Source organism: Nesoenas mayeri, assembly GCF_963082525.1.
Source record: "Nesoenas mayeri genome assembly, chromosome: 3".
Lineage (NCBI taxonomy): Eukaryota > Metazoa > Chordata > Aves > Columbiformes > Columbidae > Nesoenas > Nesoenas mayeri.
Genome location: NC_137544.1, coordinates 22,368,801 through 22,385,530, shown reverse-complemented (window position 1 = coordinate 22,385,530; position 16,730 = coordinate 22,368,801). Strand labels below are relative to the sequence as shown.

General features: G+C 39.2%; 1 protein-coding gene across 1 annotated transcript in view; it reads right to left on the bottom strand.

Moving 5' to 3' along the window:
* Positions 1-1,754, bottom strand: part of MYOM2 (myomesin 2) — a gene marked incomplete at both ends in the record, with an annotated part of 74,046 nt that extends 72,292 nt beyond the window's left edge. The window contains 2 exons of the mRNA XM_080342966.1: positions 513-632; positions 1,648-1,754. Of these exons, the coding sequence (XP_080199092.1) occupies positions 513-632; positions 1,648-1,754 (227 nt within the window). The remainder of the gene's footprint in view (positions 1-512; positions 633-1,647) is intronic.
* Positions 1,755-16,730: the final 14,976 nt, after the last annotated feature.

The window sequence follows — 16,730 nt, the reverse complement described above, 5'->3', positions numbered from 1 at the left end:
TTAATTATTTTAGTGTAAATTCTCTATGTCTTTGGTGCAGTCACTGTAGACCATGGCAGAGCAGAAACAGCCAAATTCACTAACAGGAATGTTGCTGTCAGCACATTTACTGTAGGACTTTGTATGAAGGCTGTTACTGAGATATGCCAGTAAGACATCTTGGTGTTAAAGAAAGGACTTGAAGTGTTTAAGCTGATTCAAACCAGAAATTCGGGAATAGTGGAGCAGATTGGTTTAAAAATGAGTTTTGGATCCCAGGTAGATTCTAATTTATTTTGGTTTTAAATCTGTTTTCAAGGGTCAGAATGGGGATTAAGGGAACAACTCTGGGCTGAAATACGAGATTGAAAGTGACACTCAGTCATTTAGTATTCCAGCCAAAATAGATTAGTGAAGAACAGTGACAGAGAAGCCTCCAGTCTTGTCAGCTCTGAAAAGAGCCCTGGCAAAAGAGCAATACTAAATGGGACCAGAGCCACCACAAAGGTCAGACGGGACCAGCAGAGATTTACCTTTTCCTGGATTCTTGTATTGCTTCATGAGCCAAGGTGCGTGCCCTCCTGGCACAGAGTCTACATGTCGTTTTTCCCAAGCCAGATGATTCATAATAAGCAGCCTGTCTGGAAGCAGCCCTTCAAATATGAAAGACGTTGTTATAACCCAGCAATTCTGGCAAAACATGAACTCACAAAAGTCAAAGAAATTACTTTAAATGAGCTGAATACCATGAGTGAGCACTGTTCACTGAGAAACCTACTTTATATTCCTCACTAACTGCACAAGCGTGTTGAATCTCACTTGTCCTTCAAGGGCTTAATGCCCATCATCTGTCATTGGGGATCATTAAGCATTTTATTTCATTCAGTTCTATTAAATTTATCGTTATCTCAGTCTCCAGTCATTCAAGTGCTGTGATAGTACGTCAGTGAACCACGAGGGTACCAGCCTAACATAGAAATCTCGCACACAATCCCTGTAACACTGTCTGTTTCTAAACTTTCTTGCCTTTCTACACTTCACATAACCTTCTGCAGAAGCTCTTCTCTTTCATGAGGGAAGCTGGACAAGCTAAACTGCTAACTAGGCTGGCTAGTCCTCTCAGTTACTGAGGAGAGAGGATGATGATTTTTAAGCAAGCAAAATTCAAAGCTCCAGACCTTGAGATACAAAGAACATGCATCTTGTGGTTAAAATTCAGATTTCAGATGAGAGGAGTCAAACCTTTATTTAGTTTTAAAAAAGGAAATTGAATAACAAAAACTATAATTAGGAATAGTCAGAATCAGGAGAAAGAATATCCTCATGTCATATGGAAGAACAGGTAAAAAAGGTTGCTGTGATTTAAAATAGATTTCATGGCAATTTTTCTTAAGTCAAAGTTTCAATTGGAGCCTAAAACCTCCAACATGGAGGTAGTAAACAGGACAGATCCTGAGCTCTAGGTGACTAGCAACATAGCTTAAAAGTCTAGTTATGCTGGTGGGAGGCTATAGACAAGGAGCATCCCAATGGAAATGGAAAACCACCATTCTGAATAAATTACTCTCTCGGGGGAAGGAAGGGGAAGCTAAAGATCTTGTTTTGAAAAACTGATTATCCAAAATAAAAACCTCTCAATGCTCCACATGTGAAATGTGTGGCACTTACTTTCTTGCTGCGTATTCCTCAAGTACATATCTTGTCTGAATGTTGCGATAGGACTGATCAAAATGCTTATGCCTCCTCTGGTAAAATGGCACCGCTACTGATGACATGCTTCCGTTTGTTGCAATCAGTAATTCCTGCAGAGGGTGAAATAACCTTTAGCCATATATTTCAGACTAGGCTTGATTTTTTTTTTGACATGTAAACATGTGTGTGTACATGTACAAATGAACAGAATTCCATCAGTTCATGTCAAATAGAGGCATCAGTTATATACACAGGTACCTCAGGCTGTACCTTATCACCCACACAGTGTGAGATATGGAATCATAGATGACAGAGAAAGAAGATAATTTGTTTGGTCACTTTTCCCCTTCTTTGCATATGTCATTTAACACCTACATAGAAATTTCAAGGCATGAAAAATTTAAGTTTTGGGCATATTTAGGTGTTTCAGCTCTCTGCTCTTCAAACATTTCACTTTGTCCCTTTTTGCGATTTATGCTCACTGTTTCTTGTCCAAATCACCATGACAACAAAAACCAGACTGTATTCACCAACTTTTGCTGCAGCCTGTTGAAGAATTTGTTTGCATCTCCTTTTAGCTCTCTTGTTTAAATTAAACAAAGCTGGCTCATCCAAACTTTCCTCACAAGTCGTTTTTTTCCAGATCTCAAATAATTCTGGTTGCCCTCCTGGGGACTTTCTTCAAACCATGATGTAGTTTGATGAGTATTTGGATAAAAGGTTCTCAGAAACATTCAGGGGGCTCCTGAAGAGGTGTGGGTGGGAAGATCATGTTTCCCACTGAGTTGGAGTTAAGCAAATTCCCAAACATGATGTTAAAAGAACCCAGGGTTGCCCACATCCCTCTGTGCTCATTAGAAATATGATGACAAATTATTGCAGAAGAGGGTAATGTTACCAGCCATGTCCTGAGTAGGTGCCAGGTTGTGTAACTGCAATCTGCGGAATACATCCCAATTACAGTCTCAGTTGGATGTGGGGCTCTTCACTGCTGGGCCACCTGGCCTAAACAGTGGTGAGGGATTGCAAAGGACAACTAAACAGCCAACACCTTCCCCATGAGGTGGCTGCACTTCAGTGACAACAGAAGCAATTTCCCAATATAGAAACATAGAATAATTTTGGTTGGAATACACTCTCAGAATCATGGAGTCCAACCATAACCTGACTCTAGCGCTAAACCATGTCCCTAAGAACTTAATCTAAAAGCCTTTTAAACACCTTCAGGGATGGTGACTCCACCACTTCCCTGGACAGCCTGTTCCAATGCCTGACAACCTTTGCCATGAAGATTCTTCCTCATATCCAATCTAAACCTCCCCTGGTGCAACTTGAGACCATTTCCTCTTGTCTTATCACTTGCTACTTGGGAGAAGAGACCAACACCCTCCATCATGCTACAACCTCCTTTCAGGTAGTTGTAGACAGCAACTATGAAGTAGCTTGGGCCAAATCCAGAAGTTTTTTGTCAGGCAAATTCCTGCAATAACATCTAATTTCCTCCTGAAAGGTAAGAGGAGTGCCCCCGTTGTTATGCTCCCATGCAGGGTGCAGCTTGTCAGCTCTGCTCCAGAAGCTGAGGCACAGGCAGAGGCATGGCCTGGGACCCACCTCAGGGCTACCCATGCGAAGTGAAACAACATTAGCTCATCCAGGGGCCATGGCAAGAGGGTGTCAGGTCCTGGTGGCAGCAATGGACCTGGCTGTCCCTGCCCAGCCTCCTCCAGTGTTCCCCCACCCTGCCCATGGCCCAGGACCCCATTTCAGCCCCTCAGGGCTATCAGCCCTTCCCCAGCAATGCTGCAGCAGGGCCGGTCTCCAGCTCCCCACAGCCTGGCCCTGCCCAGACATGGTCATGCCAAGGAGAACCTGCCTGTGATGAAAATCCTCAGACCTATGCCAAAAGTCCTGTCTGCATTTGTCACAAAAAGTCCCATCAGTAGGCATATAAAATGAAAGCTTAGAGGGATTTGAATATAAATTATAAACTCATTTATATACAACATGAGTTCCTCTTAATTACAAAGGCACTGGTACTGGCCAGGTTTAGTCTGTGTTGTGTTTCTTATCAAACACCTGGAAATATGTGCTTTGGGGACAAAAACCTACATTAAAATCCAATTAATAACTTTTTCAGGAAAAAAGTCGTTTCTGGCAAAATGTGACCTAGTCCAAAATTTAAGACATTCAGTCATGACATCATTGTCAACTTTGAAATTCCATGGAAATTTTTTTTGTTTCATTAATCTTTTTACTGTGTGAAAAGTACATTCAGTCAATGTACTTCAATAAAATATTGCCAAAAATAGGTTTTTAAATGTTTATTACTTATTCTGAAAGCAATTATGTTTTCTGTCACATAATGGAATTTTGCTTACTATCTCATGTTTTGAAAAATCATTTTGCAAAATCTCCATTTGGAATGAGAAGCAATGATAAAATTGTGGGAAAATTACAGATATATCGATATTTTTGCACCTTTTTTTAGTGTTACATGTCTATGGCTTTTTTCTAATCATATTACTAGCCAGATTGTATATGCAGAAGAAATAATTTTCTACTTTCCATTGCAGCAATTTATCTTGGGAAAACAAGATCTAGGTTTCTTATACAATGCTTTATATTTTTAGAAAGATGATGACTGCAATTCTAATTTTAACATGTCACTTCATCTTATGTGGGTTTTTTTGTAATTTTGCCTGAATTTTATAAAATTAAAGCCAAATTAGTTTTAAAAATATTTATTATAGGCTAAAAAATCAAACCTTGAAACATGGTAAAATACCTGTAAATACCATATTTCCAGCATATAGTATTTACCAACAAAAGGAAATGCTAGTTATGGATTAAGTAACGTGTCTGATTGTTAGTTTCACATATTCAAAAGCTGAGTCAGATGCCCCAAGTCATGACATTCTCACATCAGCTAGTTTTACTTTCCCAAGAAAAGGGTCTCTGCAGGAGAATACAGTTGGTATATTTAACAGCAGATACATCTTACTAAAAAAAGTAGTGAGATCTGAAGACGTGAGTTTTTACAATTTATCATCTGATAGCTGCATCTTCTGCATAACCTATAGTTACCTTTTCAATCCTTTTTCAAGAGATATGAGAATGACAAGTCACACGTTCAAGAACGACAGCTTTAGGCAAAATACCAGACACTGCAAGACAAAAATAAAACAAGTTTACAACATTACTATGGAACATTAAAGAAATATATTATCACATTTCAAGAGAAATAAGAAAGCTACCATGACTCAAGTTAGTATAGCGTGGTGCAGGACATTGCAGAGATGCTATCTTAGGTGCCCTCATGTGATGCTGAGCTGACATGGACCTATTAACTCATCATACGACACATTATCTTAGTTAGAAGAATACAGTTACACAGATCCATGAGCAGACTTGGCTTCTCCTATTTTTGGTATCAGTACATTACATTATGCTATACCTGCAGACATCAAATACTGTTTTACTTCATGCTGTCTTTGTGACTATTGTGTAAGACATTTGGCTTCTCCTGTAGTTTGTACATTAACTGCACAGTTAATGGTATAATGTTCCCTCTTTTCTATTTTTAATTAGCCCTTTCACTTAAATGAAGGTGTAAAGGGCAAACCCCTAGATAAAGCTGACTCAGCTGTTAAGTACTACTCAGGTTTATATGTGGCCCAGTTAAATAATTCTGTGAATTTATCAACATGCAATTTATGTGTTGCCATGTGTATAACTCCCACAGAGACCTCATGTATGAAGGTTGCAGAGTAATGCCCATGTGTCTGGATGGACCACAGTTTGGGTTATTTTCATTTATGATATAGAAGAAAAAGTCTTTGCCATTTACAGTTCTGCCTTTTCCACTAAATGCAAAACTTACATTTTAATTGGTATATATTGTTCTATTAATCAACACCCAGAGTTTATCAAAATTTGAGTTCAGGCATTTTTACGTTTATCTAAATACCATTAGAATAGAAAAAAGTATAGCCATCCAGTCACAGCTTCCATACAAGCAATTAACTAAGCTTGTTAGCACCCAGACTCATTTTGCCTTCTGTTAACACAGAGGGGAGCTGCCTGGCAACAATTCCAAATGTAATAATCATCATCCGTTAATTACAATGATGCTCGCAGAGTATGTATTTAATACTTAATAGTGCTGCAAAGATGTGTGTCTGAAAAGCAAAATCACAGCCCCACTGTAAAATCAGCTTCAGCAATCTACAGAGCACGCAGGGTCTCTTGAGTTCATAGTAAGATAAGTTTCTATTGTCTTCCTAGGAACAACGTATTGATTGTTTACACAGTTTTTCACTGATACGCATTTATGTGAGATGTTTGAAATATGTACTAATATTTAGTCAACCTACTACTAGCAGACTAGATAACATGATATGCAGATGACAGCTTAGTCCCACTGAAGTTATTGATTTAGGCAAACCAAGATTTTATTACTGGCAGTGCCTGAAGACCTTATTATACTGGCATGTCAATCGGTGGAACTGACCCAACAGCAAGAAGCAGGCAGTGGTCTGGCAAATGCATTGAGGAAAAAAAAGAACGTTTTCCCAATGGGAAATAAAACAACACATCAAAAAAAAAAAAAAAAAAAAAAAAAAAAGGCAACAAATAGGCCAAGAAAAGATAAATTACTTCTCTGGCTAAATACAACAAATTCAAAAGTAAATCTCAAGTTTTATTCAGCAAGTTCTGCTGATATGTGACTGCAAGTGTTACAGAAATCTTGCTGAAACCTATGTGCTGTGCATCAAAAACAACCCTTCAACTTCATGCATGCAGATCCCATTAACTTCCCTGGATTTAAAAAAAGCCCTGGAGATACAGGACAAGATAGATGTAAAACACTCAGTCTCTCATCTGACCTTTAATTTTTGGTGGAACACATCACCATTGTATTCCTAATTTATTATTATTGATAATTATTAACATCATTATTATTCCTGTTTATTTCTATGACTGTAAATGCTGGGGACATCAGCAGTACCTAATCTGCACTAATCTGTATTCTGTATGAACCACTGAAAAGCCTATCAAACCCAAACAAAAATATTAAGTCAGTCAAAATGTCCTTAAGGATTAATGATATAAAACACGTATGAAATAGACTGTTAGAATCAGTTTACACAAATAGACATGTTCACAGGCTTAGTAGCATGTATATAACAATTTATACTTGGTCATTAGTAAAAGGCGGAGTTCCCAAGCCAGGATATGCATAGTTTCATGCCATAGTAATACTGATCTGAATAGAAAGCAATAATCTAGGACCATGTGACAAGGGAACACATTCTTGAGCATAGAAGCCAAGGGTCTGATACAGGCGTTGTTGGTTTGATAAGTAGAGTTAATTTAAGATTTAAAGGACAGGCAGTAAATTCTAGCATGATCATTCACATAGCCTTGGAGAGCAGGCACACAACCAAATAAATTGATGGACAGGGTTGACAAATGCCATGGGAAGGAGAACAAGGTTGTGTTCACCATAGATAGACAGCTTGCATTCCTGGACTCAGGAGGTTCTTGTCATAAGCGATGCACTATACAGCATGTACTTTCTCTGCCTGACCTGTCAATGCTATACCATGCAACATGCACCTTCTTTGCTCATCTCTGTCCTTTTCCATCTGCAGAAGTGCCAAAAACAGTTTGCAGGTTCTTGCCTGCCCTCATGTAGCCTATCCTCCTCATTCTGGCTGAAAGATCAGTACAGTCTGTTCTTACATGCAATCCTCATTCTTGATCTTTCTCTCTGTCTCATCTTTCTTAAATATCTTTGACCATTTGTAGTGACCTGAGGATTTGTCCTTGTTTTCCCATGACATAGTCATTGTCTACTCCACCTGTCTATAGTTCTGATTGTTGTTCTCCACATTGGTCAAACTTGTGTTTTCAGGAAGCCCTTTTTTGACAGTTTATATTTCCATGGTATATTAAAGCCCATGATATTTAGCTGATAAAATATATTTCATTCCATACCACCCGTATACCACAATGAAAGATACAAGGAAAAAAACAAAACAAAACAAACAAATTTGCAGTCATCAGTTGCTTCCAATGATCAGTTTAAAGAATTACCGTATTGCCTCAGAAAACATGTGAACCTTTCCAGACAGTTATATCAGCCCTGTAGAAATCACGGTAGAAATCTTGTAAAACCAGTATGAATCATTATTCAGCTTATAGAAACTGCAGTCTAAACCAGAATGGGCTGTAGAGGGTCTGGTAGCATCTTCTCAGTTTTAGTAACAAACCTTTTACATGCTACTATGTTTCTTCAATCTTTTAGCTCTCTGTGCATGTGTGTATTTAGATCTCACACAGAAAATTACGTTTCTGCATAAAAAAAATATGAACTTAAAAAAACACACAATCTACCATCATTTGAGATGCTTCTGTATTTCCCATTGAAGAGTTACATTTTAACTTTTGATGACAGAATACAAATGCTTCTGAAAACAAAAGAAGTATATGAAATTCCCATTTGTTTGAAGTATATGGAATTCCAGACATTACTTGGCAAACTTTGAGATTCCTTTTCTTTTCTGATGTCTTTAGCTGCATCATAGTTGGTCTTACATATTACTGATCATACCTCCTTTGTAGGGAAATAGCATTATTCTAGTTTCACAAACTGATTTTAAACAGAAATCTTGTGGACAACAGGTTAAGTCTGGTTCAAATTGTTCACAGAAGTACATGCTTTACTCTTCTCGTTAAACCTAAAAATGGAGTTTTCTCATCAATTTCTAGTCACTTGAATGTCCAGCAAAGCAACATTTTCAAGCAGCTGATAATGCTGGCAATCACAGATGGGTATATTCTTTATCAATAATTTCATATGTTTTGAATGAGTAGACTTTTAACATCTCATTACATCAAGTGTTTCTGCTTACAAAGACAGAAAGGTAGATTAAGCAGTTAGTGCAATCATTTGGCCATAGCACATGTATTTTAAGTCAGAATTCACACCTTGACCTTGTAATAGTCCCTAAATGGTTTTCTTCATCCTCTAGCCATAACAGTTAGTAAGAAGGCAATTTGGAATATGCCATGGGTGCTCATGGTCATGGTTGCAGCCACAACCCTTGATGGAGTTAATCACCAGCTATGCTTTGCAGCATATTGGTATGAGGCAAAGCCTCAGGTACCCTTCCCTCAAGTGAGGTCATTGTTGTGGAGGGAAGCACCAGTTCCTGCACTGTTGTGAGCCTAAAAAATGTAATTTTGGCTTTCCTGTGACTCTTATGGTAGCAGTAAGTGGAAGCCCCCAGTTTGATTTCTCTTGCCACATCCTTGTTATAAGCTAAACTCTATAGACAAGAGAGAGTACTTCTGTAGACACTTTCTTACTAACTCATGATCTTATTTGACTGGGAATTAAATTAGGCTGAGTTTGGTGCATCGACTTGAAACCTTGCCATCTTAACACTCCAAATGCACAAAGAGTCACAAAATGTTATCATAAAGCTTTAAGATTTCCCTTCACTATGGGAGTGTACTACATCCCTTCAACTAGACAACAAGGAATATAGGACAGTGAAACAGTCACTCCTATCATTCCAGCCTTCATTATCCCTCATTACAATACTTTCTTTGGCTCACAGGTATCATCAACACACAGGTGTAGTTTCAAGAGCATTAACATGCTTTCCCAGGATTCTATCAGTGGTATTTAACTGGAATTTTCACATGGCACAGAACACATCATGTAGCCTAGAGTAATACGGACACCAGAAATGTGTCTTCTGAAGACATGTATTTGAACGTACAAAAAGTAAAAATAGAATTTTTCATCCTAGCTACATCCTATTCTTCAGCATGCCAAATAGTTTTGCCAACTACTGTAGGATTTTATGCTTAATTATTTATACACATACTTCATATAAAACGTGTTTTGTCTCCTTATACAACATAGGCACACAAGAAAGTTGTATTGCCAATATATGTGCAATTGGAAAAGCACATATTCCAACAGAGCTGTGGATTGGTATGATGTAGTTCCTCATATGCAGAAAGAAACAGAGGAAATGTAATACACAATAAAATCAAGCTGACTGTGCACAGAATAAAACAATTCTACTTTACTTTTTTGTTTGCATTTTCATAAATCAATCTGTGTCCTGCTTATTGCTTGTTTTCCCTGAGGAAGGTAATTTATTTTTTACAGAAAAGCACCCAACACCCTCCCACAATCAGTCCCATTTGTTATGAAGAAGAAAAACCTAGGTGAAAAATGGACTTACCAAGGTATATAGAAAAATTGCAAAGCAGAGAGGAAGACCAGCCTTTCCCAGCTTAGTAAACTCTGGCTGAGGAAAACAAAAATAATTCCCCTCTCTAAAGGCTACTGCCCCTTCACTCCCATTTAAGGGCAGATACAATGCTATATTTAGAACCAACCAAGTTATTCTCCCAAAACTGAGGGCAGCCTAATAGGCAATAAGGGTATGATATAAAGGCAGAAGAAAATCCCTGCCCCATATGCAGTTTTTTACTGTATTTTAATAAAATATAGATTTCTTTCCTAAAAAAAAAAAACTAGTTGTTTATGTTAAAAGTGGGGTTTCTTTTCCCAGTAACACCAAGCACATGGGAAACAGATTAATGTCAGAAAAGAGTTTGAACTTTTTATTTAGGAATTATTGAAGTTTTAAAATAATCAGTAACTTAGAAGGCGAGTGAGGAGACGTAAAGTCCAGAATCTTATTAGTAGAGACATGAGATCCCCTTGGTGCCTCACGCTGTAAAATGAGCCTCCTCATTGCCTTCTTAAGAGCTCCCTGGATTTGAGAATATGGCGGCAATACCTGAAGGCATAGTAATTATTTAAAACACCTATTAACATGAACATAAAGAAAGTCCTGTTTCTAGTCACTATATTTCCATCTCCATAATGTTACCGGCCAACTTGATAGAAATTTCTTTGTGTCTTGTAGGGAAAGCAGGAAGAATTAATACACATAGAGGCATATAGAGGCAGAGGAAAACCACACCCAAAGCACTCAATTCTGTGAGACCCTGATGGTCCCTGATTACTACCAATTAAAATGGAAGAGTTTGGTGCCTGTAGTGCTCCTAGATTTCTATCCAGAAAGTCCAAAGCGCCACTGTGGTGGCTCTGACATGTCCAGATGTGATGGTGAGCATGGGCTCAGTCACTCTACCCCATTCTGGTGGTGTGCAACCCCGCAGAGATTTGACCTGTGATGTGAACCGATGTGAGGGAAGAGAAGGAAGGGCAGGAACTCTGACAAGTCTTTGTGATGAGCGCAAAGAAATAATCACCTTCCTCTTAATTCTGCCTGGAAATAAGGACAACATGTCTGAGAAAAACTGATCGTATGGCAGATTTAATCACACCTTGTAGCTCAGACCATAAGTAAGGCATTCATTGATATTTAAAGTATTTAAAAATAAAAAGATCTATTTTCATTTTACTTATACAGGAATGGGATCAATACCAAAGTCCCTAAGTAATAAGATCTTTCGGTGCTCAGTGTAAGAAAATCCGGTACATGAACAATGTACTTCTAAGTAACGCTTTGTTCTTATGCAAACAGGAAGCAGAGCAAGACGTGGAGAAACCTTTAACCAATTGCTTCTAATCCTATCCCCAGTGTTCATCCAATTTTCCTAAATAGCTCTGCTAAGGTTCTTTCCCACTTTCTTACTGTCTAGGACTATCATTTGCCTGACACAGGCTTCTCCCTCCCACTGATCTTAAATTATAACTCAGTCTGACAGAATTAGATCTACAGAGACAGACACAGTGGAATGAGTGCATATGCACTGAGCATAGATGTTGCTTCAGAAGCAGCTGTCAAAGTAATTATCATGTAATAATCCAGAGCAAACCCACTTTACTTACACAGCTTCTTCTCCCCTATTGCATTTTCCTGTGGGAGGTAAAAGGTCGGTTTTCAGGAAAACTTGAAAGTACTCATCACACTCTCTACTTTTAATTTCTTGTTCTATATTTATTATCTTTAAAGAAATGGAGGAACATACAGCCTGCTCTATCTGACTTTACATTTGAGCTCTCTTCTATTTTAAGATCTTTCTTCAGGATGTGGTTGGATGCCAGAAATGTGAAAGGGCATCCTGAGGCCTCTGGGGAGCATACCATGGGCAAGAACTAGACATGCAATAGGGCCAGTCCCAGGTTGTGTCCAGGTAAGTCAATAAATCAATTCTCCTTCTCTTCATAGATATTCACAAAATGGGAGGGAAGGGAAAACTGCAATATTGTGTTATTCGCTGGTGCTGAAATTAGGCAGAAAACCTATCATCCAAAAATTCTCCAGCATTTTAATCTTTAAATAATTTACATTACACTCTCAAACACACTTTCTCCCTGACACTGAAGGCGTCTTCCCCTGATCCCTCCACTTCCCAAACAGAAGTTCTTCCCTAAGAGATGGTTTTCTTAAAGCAGAGATTTAGCAGGGTATCAAAAGGATTACCCAAGCACTTAAAACTGAGCATGTGCTAAAATCCTTTCATGAATATGGTATTTCAGAATTACATCTTTGCCTTATACCAATCCCTTGATGTGGGTTGTTTAATTGCTACAGGCTTAAGTAATGGCTCAACTGCTCCCATAAAGAGGAAGACAAAGACCTGAAATGGAGCTCAGAAGAAGATGCATTATCATTTTAGCTACTGGAGGAAACATCAAAACTGTAATGAAATGAAATGTAATGGTGTTAGAAGAGGTATGCTTTTAGCCTGTAAGAGTGCCTTAATAGTGGCCTTGTGCTTTTAGCTTTCTCCAGTTCCAAGAAAACTTAATGCATCTTTGTATGGCAGCTTCTGAAGTCCTGCTTTATTAATATTGTAAGTCTCAATTTCTTCAAATGGTTGTAGGATATTTATAGTTTCATATAAATTGTAAGCTTTCTAAAGCCAGGCTAGAACAACGGATACTGTGCACTGGAGATCATAGAGCAGTCTATTGGATTTCCTTCACAGCTTTCCTGGTCCTAGCATCTCCTTTGGTATTACAAATGAAAGACAAAATAACGTGTGCAAATTCAAGGATACGGGGAAAAAAATCATGCCCTTTCCTCAGTTGCTGTTTTTGGTTAGAAGCTCAAGATGATCAGGTCCATAGATGAACGAAGTAGAATTTGTCTTATTCAAAAGAGAATACCACCACCTGAAAGACTTAATTAAAAAATCTTTTGAGGCAGTGCACCTGCAGATTAGCTAACAAGAGCGCAGCAACAGACACACACCTGACTGCTAACCACACTGTAAAGGTGTTCACACAGCTGAGCACAGATCTCAGAGGGAAAACATGTTCATCTCTTCCATGTGGGGACAGCACAACTCCAGCCCAGCTCCTAAGATACTTAAATACTACTCTCTCCACCTCCTGCTTTCTTCTTATTTTCATTATTCTTGATGTATTTTCTTTTCCTCTACTAGAACTTTTTATTTTCTTTTTCAGTGCCCAATGTGGAAGTATTTTAAGACTGGCTACATGCAGCTGTACATGGGCTATGTGGAGATGACACCATGAGAGAGCCAAGACATTTGGAGGAGGAAAAAAGTGCAACCAAGATGTCCCAAGAGACTGCACAGCTCCTGGGAAAGAGGACAATGGCAGCTGCAAAAAACCCCATACATGCTAGAAGCTGTTTTAAACAACCAGATGGGGACTGTTAAGCAGCTATTCAGTAGAGCTAGACTGAACTGCAGCCAGAACATCACAAACTTCTAATACCAGCCTTTGAACAAATGCTAAAATACCTCAGTATACAAAATGCTGGAGTTTGTTTCCCTGCAACATAAAATAAAGTGAGTCTCTTAGTAAGTCTCCTCATTTATATCTAAGAAGACAAACACACCACTTAGTATAGTGAGTCAATCATTTCTAAGATATTTAAACAGTGATGTGTCACCCTCCTGTTCCAGGACCCACTCTGGAGCCCATCAGAGTCAGCGGTAAGGTTTTACTGACTCAGGGAAGCTCTGATTCATATGCTTCTTGATTTAATGCCTCTTTAAAAAGTTGACGGAGGGTTAGCTCAGCCACAAACAGAAAATATAGGGTTGCCTGGTGCAGCAGAATGTTTCAGCTACTTATTTTGTGAGTTATTGCAAGTGGCAACAAGAGTATATTTGCTACTGCTTTGGACAGCATAAAATACTCTAGAGCTGGTAACAGGCTTAACTGGAACTTCAGCCAATGGGATTGTTTAGCTAAATATGTTTTGCTAAATTTTAGGGTTAGCCAAGCAAATTACAGTCTCTCATCAGGGACGTGAAGTTACAGCTTAGGTTTCAAATGCTGTTGTTCTTTTCAATATAATCAGATATTTTGGAAGTGTTTCTGATAAAGCTTAATGAAAACAGCATTTAGTACAATTTACTAACTGTAGTTAGACAAAACATACTGTAGGAGACCCCACTAAAAGCGTATAAGCTCAGTGGCACCTCCTCATTTACCATTATAATGAGATCTATTTTTCAACAAAGTGCACAGATATGGACCGTAATGATTTTCATCTTACGCTGGTATAATTAGCCACGTGTCACACAATACGCTCTGCATATATCGACTGTAGCAACAGTTATTTCTATCAGCTAATCTCAATGTCAGCAACAGATGAAATCTAGACACAGCCACAGGTTGTAAGAGGGCAGAGATACGAACAAGTTACACGGCAGTCATGTGGTCCAGAGGCTTCACCACCTAGGAGAGTGAAGGTGAGACAGTTACAGTCCCAAATCCACCACTGGATATCACCATGCAGTCTATTTTAATGCCTTCAGGCTTTAGAAGCTGCCAGCTATGGGGTATAGAGCTATGTTAACAGCACCTACACACAGGACTTACACCAGAGATAAGCACAGACAGCCCAAGCACAGAATCACAGAACGGTTGAGTTTGGAAGGAACACTTGAAGGCCACCTTGTCCAGCCCACCTGCTCAAGCAGGGCCACCCAGAGCCAGCTGACCAGGACCATCTCCGGATGGTTTTGAATATCTCCAAGGATAGACCCTGCACAACACCTCTGGGCAACCTGTGCCAGTGCTTGGTCACTCTCACTGTAAAAAAAAGGGGTTCCTGATGTTCAGAACCTCCTGTGTTTCAGTCTGTGTCTAACATCCCCGATCTGGTCCCCTCCTCTGCTTGGGATGGCAGGATCTGAAGGTCACTAGTGCAGCCACTCCAATAGCTGTCACCTAGTCCACTCATACCAGCCTGACCAGTAGCTGACGCTCAGTCAATGCGACCCTCACACAGGATGGAAAGTGAGATTACAGAGAGAGAGTTAAGAAAGGATTTGAAGACAGGACAGGCTCTGGTGACTGGGTGCGGGCTTCAGCCAGACAACTGGCCCTGTTTTACACACAACCAGCCCCTTTTATACTCCTTTCTGTCTGTTCCTCTCTTTGTTCCTCCCTAATTCCCTTCCCTCAGATATTTCTTCATGTCTTTGCAGGGTTCTACCAATTCCTACTCCTCTCATCTCCACCCAACTTATCCCAACCCTTCTACTTTCCAGTCTTATCAGTTGCAATGTTCAGATTAGTTTCCCTGGAATAGCTCATCAGTTTGTGTGACTAACGAGGTTTATTTCTTCTCATAGTCTCCATCGTTGTTTGTCAGGTCTGTGTTTGTTGCCTTCACCTTTTTTTATATAAATTTGACTTTAAGTGCTCATCTACCAGATCATCTTGCTGGAACAAACATTCTGACACTCCACGCTCCTTATCAATTAGTATCACTAACCAGGTATGCTTCTGGTTATTGACATTGTTACCACTACTTGATCAGGCTTTTTATATCTATGTTTGGCTCTCCCCTTTTCCTGATCATCCCATTTGACAAGGTGCTTCATCAAGTAATCTTACAGAAACAAACAAACAAACAAACAAATAAATAAAATCCTCACATTTCTCATATCCTCATACAGATAACATGGAAATTATCTGCTTCTGTTTCACAGGGGAAAAGAAGAAGGAAAGGAGCACATAACAGATCACATGGCAGGTGGGTTGCATGGTGAGTTCAACATGAGAGTTGATGTGAAAACATCCAAGAGTGTCAAGTTCAGGCATATCCCACTACTCAAGATTATTGAGCTTTGTGTGACATATCCATCAGTTCATGTCACTGAAGCATGTAGCTATGCTAGGTATGGCCTGTGCCACGCATGATATACTGTCTGACTTATATATGAACATGAATGTACTCTGGAGTAATGAACCTTTGATATATTCCTGGAAAGAGGTAACTCCCATTAGAAAAAATGATACTGTTTCATTTCAGAGCTAAATTACAACAGCTTGGAGGAATGACACAGTGGAGATATAATCCAAAACTGATGGAAATGCAGCCGAGGTGTGGCTTTCTTTAGGAATGATAGCAGATGAACCCCCTAATTCCTGTTCCTCACTACTGCAGAGTGTCTTTGATTCTTTGGTTGTTATAATGAAAAGGATTGAGTTCAGCACAGGAAGGCACAATGAGGAATGTGCTAAGACTGTTGGTCCCAGGCAGGCCCCAAATTTACACTGTTTTAACAGATAGCATTTGACATTTTTAGTAACAATAAAGGAAGAAAACACTGTTTTGCAGAAGCGACAATGAGTCACACTGATGCTTCTCCAACTGCTCTATAGCTTCTTCTCCAGGTCTTCCAGGGCAATGCTGTAGCATAAAAAACAAAGCAAAATTTCATTACAGAAAACAGACTGAAAAGCCATACTTGATTATTCTATCTCAGCCTCTAATTAGTGTTTCTCTCCATGGTTCATACTGCGGTGCTTCAGATGAAGCTACATTTGGAGGTCACCAGTTCTCACCATTACCACTACTGCTCCTCAGTTACTGTACAGCTGCGGTGTTCCTGACAGGCAGGTTTCGCTCAATTCTTTGCCTAGTCCACTTATCTGATTATTTACTCTTCTCACTCTTTGGCATTCAGTTGTCACTAAATCAGTCATGCACTAGCATCCTTGATCCTCAGGTTAAAGACTCATATGATTTCAAAGGGTGCTTTTACCCAAGCAAAGACTT